The sequence below is a fragment of the Helianthus annuus genome, chromosome 2, assembly GCF_002127325.2.
Source record: "Helianthus annuus cultivar XRQ/B chromosome 2, HanXRQr2.0-SUNRISE, whole genome shotgun sequence".
In the NCBI taxonomy this organism is placed as follows: Eukaryota; Viridiplantae; Streptophyta; class Magnoliopsida; order Asterales; family Asteraceae; genus Helianthus; species Helianthus annuus.
In genome coordinates this window covers 87,415,931-87,425,482 of record NC_035434.2, presented here as the reverse complement: position 1 = coordinate 87,425,482, position 9,552 = coordinate 87,415,931, and the positions used below count along the sequence as shown (strand labels likewise).

Genomic DNA, 9,552 nt, shown 5'->3' with positions numbered 1-9,552 from the left:
TATGCTGACAATATGTGATTGTTTGATATCTCGAACTGCTTGGTCAAATTAAAGTGATCCATTGAATTCACAAACTTCAAATAACCAAGTTGATTTATATCAGTAGTCTTTAAGGTCCAATGAAATTGAAGGCATATGGCCTAATAATGATGATGCCTTAAGTAAATAAAAAAAATGGCGGCTCCATGTGATTGAGATAGTCAAACAGTGTGGTACAATGATAATGTTGTCAGAAAGTGTAATGGATTGAATATTATGTCAACCTAAAGTTGACAATCACATGATGATGTCTTAGGTTTATGTGAGTTTCGATGGATAAGTTGCCATTATGTTTTGGAGGTGCTTGTGACTAATGATTATGATTGGTTAGTGATTTACTTAGATGTAAATGGTTACAAACGGGCCGCATGCGACATTGGAACACGTTATTTACAGTGGACTACAAGTCATTGTAGATCATGAATGTGCTTGGATCACACAAAGCTAAGTGGGCCGCACCCCCACACTATAATTTGTTAAGGGTAGTTGGAACTTGGGCTTGGGAAGTTAGCTTGTGTGTGGTGCGAAAATCTGTTATGTGGATAAACAGTAATAACTTGGCTAATGTATGACGTAGTTAACTGTTATAATGCGTATCATTATGTGCATAATCCTTGATGGCAACTTGTGTAATATGTGATAAAAGTATGTGGTTCAATGCGAATACGAAACTGATTGTTATTGATACACTATGCTAGGACGTGCTTGATCAATTGATAACAAGTAATTAATCTTACCGAGCAAACCAAGGTGAGTTCACTACATTTGAGCATGCGTCCCAGTGGTTGGGGACAGTCAGTGGGTATCCCGTGGAGGGATAAGTCTTTGGGTAAAAACGGGTATATTGGTTAATATTCTCACCTATCACTCTTGGGCGAGTCTTGGGAGGGTTTCTCTGGGCGAAATTGGCGACATCGACACTCTTGTGAAATCTCAACTGATTTCGAGCGTCTCCTACAATCGATTAATCTTGATTATCAACTTAGGGTTTTTCCAATCAATCCTTGGAAGATAATCGGGTGAAATCGGTTCAGATTCTGTTTTGAGGGTTTCGTTTTTCACTGATTTTCAGCGTAAATCCTTTTCAGTTTTGGGTTTTGGCAACTATCGGCGCTGATTATACCTTGATTCGGATTGAGTTTGGGTGTTACATCAGATTAGGGTTTCGTATTCCTGTGCTAATTGACGTTAGGGTGTGCCGCCGCTTATCTTTATCAGGTTCCGGCGTTTCTCCTTTGTCGCTGATTGGATTAGGGTTACGAATTCTTTGACGGCTGTTAGGGTTTGTCGAATCTGGGATGGATGATTTAAACGGCTCTGGTGGATATGTTAGTAGTTCTGGTGGAAATCAACAGGATCTTCGTGCGACACCGAGGGCAACGTTTGAAGAAATTGCAGCAAGGTTTAACATCATTGACGATCTCTCGGCTCAAACTGAACCCCGTAACGTTAACATAATTGATGAATTGATAAAGAATTCAGTTCCAATTGAAGCTGAAAACTTGCGGTCAGCAACTAGGGTTTCTGATTGGGAAGGGATTAAGCAAGCGACCAAGAGATATGCGCAAAAATTAGAATCCAATGTTGCTGCATTGGCAGGTCATGGGAATTCGCAAACTTCAGCGACGACGGAACCGGTATCATTTGCAAATGCAGTAAAGAACTCTAAGGATAAGGTGAAGGTGAACTTTAGGGAGATGGAGTCTTCTGAGGTTGTCGATGGAGCTGATGTTGTTATTCCGCTGGCTTCGGTTAAGCAAGTCACGGACAGGTATGCAAACACTCTCTATGGGTATTTCTTGGGTAAACGGCTAGCGTTTCCGGTGGTGGATTACTTTGCTAAGAACAATTGGGTTAAGTATGGTCTGGCTAGATTGATGATGAATGCGAACGGCTTCTTTTTCTTTAAGTTTAAAACTAAGGAAGGGATGGATAAAATGTTAGAGGATGGGCCATGGATGATAAGAAATGTTCCGATTATCTTGAAGATGTGGTCGGCCTCTATCAAACTAGAAAAAGAGGATATTAAAGCTATTCCGGTGTGGGTAAAGATGCACGATGTGCCGTTAACGGCATATACTGAGGATGGTCTTAGTTTGATTGCATCAAAGATAGGGGTGCCTAAGATGTTGGATACGTATACTGCTACGATGTGTGCTGAATCTTGGGGAAGAAGTAGTTACGCTAGAGCTCTTATTGAAGTGCAGGCGGGGGCTGACTTAAAAAGAAGTGTCACTGTTGCAATTCCATCTTTAGATGGTAATGGTTATTCTAAGGTGGAAGTCAAGATTGAATATGATTGGGAGCCTTTACGGTGTTCTTCTTGCTGTGTTTTTGGTCATGATGATAGTTCGTGCCCAAAGAACCCTCAGGTTGTTCCAAATGGGGATTCTGGAAAGAATGTGGATGATTTCCAGGATGTGGGTGCTAAAAAGAAGAAAGCTAACAACCAAGGTCTACACATGAAAAATCAGAAACCTAAGTTTGTTTATAGACCAGTTACCAATCCTAAACCAAAACCGCCTTTGAGGAGTTCGAACCGGGTTTCAACATCAAACCCGTTTGATGCCCTTAAGGACGATGATGGTGATCAGGAAGGTAAAACTGTGGGGCGAATAGAGAAAAAAGAGAAACAGGTGACTGATAGGCAGGATTCGGATGAAGAGGAGGTCGTTGAAGTCTACAATGAAACGAGTAAATTTATGACATCGGGTATCCATCCTTTTTCTTCGAAAGCAGGGGCAAGCACCTCTTCCACAAAATTCTCAAATGGATAGGCTGTTATTGGTTCGTTTGAAGGGGTTGCCGGTTTGTGGCAGCTTTATTTTTGATGATGGCGGTTGAGGGTTTTGTTTTTTGTTTTTGCATTGTCTTGTCTACTAGATCTCTTTCTTGATGTATAGTAGGCTAGGTTATGGGGTGTCATAGTTATTTTGTTTGCTTTGTTTTACATATATGGGGCATGTCCTATATATGAACTAGTGTGGAACTCATCCTCACTACTTGTACTTATTTGCGGTTGAATTTAATAGAATCACCGGGGTAACCCTTTACCCAAAAAAAAGTCCCTTATTATGTTACCTGGAGGGTAACGGGTATTAGTTGGTAGCGCTACTTAGGTTTGGCACCCTCACACCGCTCCTAGATAGGACGGATGTGAACTAATGACCCAGTCGGGGCCCAGTACTAGATAGGAGTACGTGGGAAGGGCAGTCATGTATTTCAGGAGCTGTCTTGTTCGGAATTGAGATATTAACAATATTACTTGCATTTGTCAGTGAACTGTTTTACATACAACTGGTAATAAACGTTTTCTTAAACTGTGAACTCGCCAGCTTTGTCTGATACACTTGTTACATGCTCGCAGGTCGTTAGATTTATTGGAATTGGGAACTTGCTGTCTGGAATAGCTGGAGTGGTCATGGGTCGAATTGGATGGATTCTCGTGGTTGAGTTATTAATAATATACATTGGTCTTATAACAGTTTAACTTTGGTTTACTAATTGCTTCCGCTGAACATGTTGGGTTTTATTTAACATATGATCGATACTTTTAATTATAAATGTGGATTTCATTTACATACTGGTATGAGTTCAACATGATTAGTGTCTCATTGTTGGTACGTCACACGCCCAGCAGGGGTATTCCCTAGCTGGTATTTTGGGGGTGTGACAGATTGGTATCAGAGCCACTGGTTATAGTGAACTTGGTTTATAAAACGTTTTTATAAAACCAGACTATAACCAAACAGTTCTGAAAACGGGAATACGACCATGACACTCAGCTCCAGATTGCAAGGTTCGTCTTTTCATCTGTGGTATTCATTACATGAGTAGTGTACATTTGTTTATGATTTAGCGTACAAACACACAATCGTCACTATAGCATGATTGCTTGAATTGCTTGCTTACATTTGATGTGTTGTTAGCATGTCATAGTCCTTAGATTCTTGTGATCTATCGTCTTGATAACCCCTGTTTGGCATTCGAGTTTGAGGAACCATTTGACATGAGTTAGGAGGAACTGAGATGAGCATGCAAATCACAATATTATTGTGGGTGCACACATAATAATAATGTGAGGTGCATGCGAGTCCCAGTGAGGCTTAACAAGTGAAAAAGGGGTTCCGTTCTGTTATTTGATTGATGAGAAATATAACAAATCTATGGGAGTTTTACTCGAACGTGATCTTCTCACTCCCCTCTAAATTCTTACGAAATTTCGATGCTATCGAGTATCACCTGAACACTCATCTGAACGCCTAGCGAACCGTGTAGAATGCTAGGTGCTTGTACGAACGCCCCTGGGTTGGATGTCGCAACGTTAATGATTAATCCATACTCCTTTCACTCATCTTTGTCTGCTGGAACTCAATGTACTGACGTATTAGAACCCGATGTGTGATCACTCCTGCAACACTCTCGCAACATACCGTGTATTACTCAATCAACTTGCTGGGTCAATGGACAAGAGGATGAGTATAGTATATTGTCGACTTCAGTATTCGGACAACCATGATTACCGGCAACGAACACCAACGAATTGACTTCAATCGAATCCTTAACCCTAGTCAGCAACTTATGGGAGTCAACTCTTACGAATCAATCAGGACATATGTAATGACAACTAATTATAGTGTGAAAGGTGAGACTACCGGCACAGTAAGTAGCACGTTAGTACGTGGCACAGAAGGTGAGCAGATGGACTTGGTTAGTGAAAGATCGTAAGGCTTCGTTTCAAGTAATAACATCAAGGGGCTCGTAATGTTAGCCTACAGCATGGAGATGGAGATACCTACGACGTGGATTGGCTGCTGTTGGAACAAGACGACAACAACCGAGGGAACGACGGAAGAATTGGAAATTCTTGTAACGAGAACAACAACACTGGAAATGAGGTTCGTGGAAGGGCATTTAGGATTGGCATGAGCGATGCCAGGATTATAACAACACGGTGGCCTGCACATTCTTGGTAACTAAACGCCTCGTTCCTGTTCTGTTTAACCCTGATGCTTCTTGAAACCAACCTGTTGTGGAATCGACTGATGGCAAGTCAATTGAAACCTCATACGTTCGTTGAAATGCAAACTCGATCTTGTGGGACAAGTGTTCGACATCAGCCTTCATTCTACTATCCTGATGGTTACAATGCAGTAGTTAGTGTGGGTTGGTTATTTAGAAATCGCGTAGACATACCTTGTGAGGAGGAAATTTTGTGTGGAGAATCGGCATTTGTTCTAAAGCATCAGAGTAGTGCAAAAGTTAGCGCCATTTCAACTGTGAAGGCCCGAAGTGCCTACGGAGGGACTGCTCCGTTGTGTTAGCAACCGTTACCGATGTTAAGGCTAAGGAAAGGAGGATCGAGGATCCACCAATTGTTCGTGATTCCTCTCGGTGTGCTACCCGAGGAACTTTCAGGTTTACTCCCGAAAATTGTTAGGCGGAATCTCATTTTGATCTCACATCTGAGGCAGCCCTGATTACTCGTACTTTTACCACCTTGCATCAGGAGGGTCGCAAGAACGGTTAAAGCTACTACGAGAACTGTTGGACAGGAGCTTTGTCGGACCTAGTTTTCGCTTTGGGAAGCCCCAGTATATCCGTGAAGATGGTCCTTTTCATATGTGTACTGACTATTGAGAACTCATCAAGGTGATAGTCCAGAACCATTTGTCTCGACCATGTATTGACAACCTGTCGACTAGTTGCAAGGGACGAGCTTTCATTCGAGGATTGATTTACGAGCGAACTATTATCAGGTGGAAGTCCAAAGGGAGAATGTTCTTAAGGCAGCTGATCAGATGCAATTCGGCCATACGACTTTGTATTCCATGACTTTTTGGGATGAATGACACACTAGCAGCTTTATGGATCACATGAATCGACCGTGTTTATTGAGGACGTCTTGAATCGTTTCTAGGAGAAAGGAACAGCATGGGCAGCTTTGTGTCTTATTTGAGAGCACCTGAAGAAGGGGCCACAACGCGCGAAGTCTTGATAAATGTAACTTCTGGATGCGAGGGATACCTTTTTGGTCATATAATCAACGAAGTGGGAATACACGTGGACCTTGCTAAGACCCGTTTTGGGTAGAAACTGACTGACATAAAAGATTCTTGCGAGGATACAACAATTTCTTGGTCTCACTAGATGCTATCGCAGATTCATCACTTGCGAACATACTCCCCAGGCGGGATACTTAACGCGTTAGCTACAGCACTGCACAGGTCGATACGCACAGCTTCGAAGATTGCGCAGCCTTAACCTCTTGAGCACAGCGGGGAGTTGTGAACTGATGGGAACCAAAACAGGAGGACGTCTACCCAACTTTTGAAACTCAACCCTACAACGTGCTGAGTATCGTCTTTACCTAAGGGCACGAATGATCTAGTGGTATACCATGATGATTCGAATCAGAATCCCAGTTACACGTCGATGTAGCACGAGAAGGTGACGACTTACGTGGTGGATTAACAGGAAGAACTGAACGATACATAACCAGGGGTGGAAGCCGTAGTCTTTGGATTCAAGTTGGAGGCATTACTTGGACGGTAACAAATGCACTACCTAGACCGATCACAAGGACCTCCCGTGTGAGCTAAACATGTGATGGCACCGCTGGATGGAACTTTTGAATGAATACGACCGTGAAACCTGGATGCGCACGAGCTTTACAACTCATTATCGACCCTAACATACCTGATCAGACTCGTCTTGCTCAAGCTGACGAACTGAAGGAAGAGAGTTCTCAAGATTAACCCATGCGGGGCATGGAGAAGCAACCTTTGGCAGGTCGGACGATAATTGCTACTTCATGGAAGAATATGAACCTCACTATACAGCAACCTTGGGAAACTGGTGCAGGCGAAGCACACGGGTCTCGAATATCCTATTCGCCGGAGTTTTGATAGGATGTATTAAAACCTGAAGACCATGTGTGGGTGACCAGGCCTGAAGGCCCACACAGCCACGCATGGGAACGATGTTTGACATGTGGGAAAGTCAAGGTGGGATATTAGCAATCAGAGCACATATATGGAAATGAGAACAGACTGACATGGATTTTGTCGCTAGTCTACTTACAACTCGAAACGGAAACATTATCACCTGGGTGATCGTTGACGGTCTCACGTTACCAACACACTTGCTTGCAAACAAGGAACTGACGAGTCTTCACAAGTTGCGAATGTTCCTCTGAGAGAGGCGGCTTATAGGCACGAGGTGCCAACTCCTATTACATCCTATTTTGAGCTATACCTGATTTATGACAAGCGATACCCAACACCATTGACTCACGTATAGACATGAGTATTACTTGTCAACATAGGACGAACAGTTTGAGTAAACAACCCCCCCCCGGCACTCGAAGACATGCTGCGATAGCATGTGTGATATTAACTTGGTGCAAATTGGAAGGACTCTTACCTATGGTTGAGTACTACTGCGGCAGTTATCATCTTGGTAAACAGACAGCTCTGTTGAGGCGTTACATAGACAATAATGCCAGCATTCTTGATTAAGACTGAGATGGTTGACAACTTAACTACTGGTCTAGGACTGGTACTCGAAACTCTTGGGAAGGTTGTTGGATCGGGAGTCGATTGGCGGCAACGCGTGACCGTCAGGAAAGCTGATAAACTTGGGAAACGCTGGAAGACCGCTGTAGGCGATCGTATCGTGTTGAAAGTCTCACCTTGGGAGGGTGTGGAATGCTGGGGAAGCATAGCAACAGTCTGGGAGGAATCAGTAGCGTAACCTACCAACTCGAGTTACCCGACGAATTAGGTAACGTATGCGATGTCGTTTATGTCTCGGATCTAAGGCAGTGGTTGCCTGACGAAACATGTACGATACCTTTACTGGAGGAATTTATCGAACACAAGGACCAGGAAGTCAAGGTTCGTTAACATAGTCGTATCCTGATCGTGAGAGTTCGTTGGAACTCAAGACGTGGACCGAAGTTCATGTGGGAGAGTGAAGATCAGATGAAGCTTAAGTATCCTGATGACAAGTCTAATTCTGGTACTACTAGTGAATTTCGGGACGAAATTCCGTTTCAAGTTGGGGATGATGTGGCACCTGAGGAAAAATCTACAGCAATCTTGGTTTATCACTTCATTCCCCTGTGCTCACTTACTAAATTTCGGGACGAAATTTCTTTCAAGTTGGGGATGATGTGACAACCCGAACTTCTAAGGTCACGTGATCCTGTTTTCTTATTATATCTCCTTCAGGTCTCTTGCGATGATGCAAATCAATAAACACTTTTGACTGTAACGTAATTGCTAAATGTATAACGTGTTTGAGTATGTGTACGTGAGTTTGACTGATTAACTGCCAGGAATCGTTAAACGTTTCTAGGTGTCGTTTAGTCAATTTAGGGGACTAACCTGTTTAGGCCCCGAGCTGCACGAGGCATATTGGGCCACAAACCCACTCGAAACACCCGGACTGAACTGTTTGAGCCCAATCAAGGTTTATATATTGGGCCGGCCTATGTGAGTCGTTATATATATACACGCACACCGAAACCCAAATACTCCACCTTCGTACATTTAATCTATGTTGGGCCGAATAGAGTCCAAATAAATCATGGGTTGGGGTCGGCTAACAACCTTAGAATATATACACACACATTTAGGTACGTAACTTGATAAATCAAGTTGGACTTCTAATGGGGCTCTTTGTAATAAAGGTACGAGAATTATCGTTGGTTGGAATCCGTTAGTGTTTGATGTTATGGTGCTTTTTCAGTCGGATCAGGTTATGCATTTGCAGCTGTGTTTTAAACATGAGAAAAAAATGCTGTTTTGTTCGATTATATATGCTGCAAACTATTATATCTCTCGTAGGGAGTTATGGAACCATCTCGTTTTGCATAAGGCGCTTGTCCGTAATGATCCGTGGGTTATGCTAGGTGACTTTAATTCAGCTTTGTACCTTGAAGATAAATCTATGGGGTGTTCTTCGATTTCGGCTAGCATGAGAGACTTTCAAACGTGTGTTAATGATATTGAGATGCTGGATCTGAATCAGTCGGGTTTACATTTTACGTGGAGTCAAAAGCCAAAGAAGGGAATTGGTTTAATGAAAAAGATAGATAGAGTCATGGGGAATTCTCAGTTTTTAACCCAATTCCCAAATGCTGTGGCTGTCTTTTGCCTAGCTCGGTTATCGGATCATAGTCCGAGTATTCTCAAAATTCCGGTTGTTGGGAAAGTTAAACACAAGTCGTTCAAGTTTGCTAATTTTCTTGTTCATAAGCCCGATTTTTTAGTCATTGTGAAGCGTATTTGGGATACGGATATTAGAGGGGTGTATCAATTCTCGGTCGTGAAAAAACTTCGGATGCTAAAGTCTCCTCTTCGAGTATTACTCTTTCAGCAAGGTAATTTGCACAAAAAAGTACAAGAATTACGTGAGAAACTTGATCAGATTCAGCGAGAGCTCGATAGTAATCCGGCTAGTTTGATTATTCGTGAGGAAGAAACTACTACTCGTCGTTCTTATTAG

The 9,552-nt window shown here is 42.6% G+C and overlaps 1 protein-coding gene across 1 annotated transcript; it reads left to right on the top strand.

Moving 5' to 3' along the window:
* Positions 1–1,337: 1,337 nt before the first annotated feature.
* LOC110891182 lies at positions 1,338–9,552 on the top strand. The gene is made up of 2 exons (XM_022138851.1): positions 1,338–2,733; positions 8,735–9,552. Exons 1-2 carry the CDS (start codon positions 1,338–1,340, stop codon positions 9,550–9,552), a joined length of 2,214 nt encoding a protein of 737 aa, XP_021994543.1.

Coding starts and splice junctions, on each gene's coding strand:
- LOC110891182 (XM_022138851.1), top strand. CDS start 1,338: ATGGATGATTTAAACGGCTCTGGTGGATATGTTAGTAGTTCTGGTGGA. Junction 2,734..8,734: donor TGAAGTCTACAATGAAACGA/GTAAATTTATGA, acceptor TTTGTAATAAAG/GTACGAGAATTATCGTTGGT.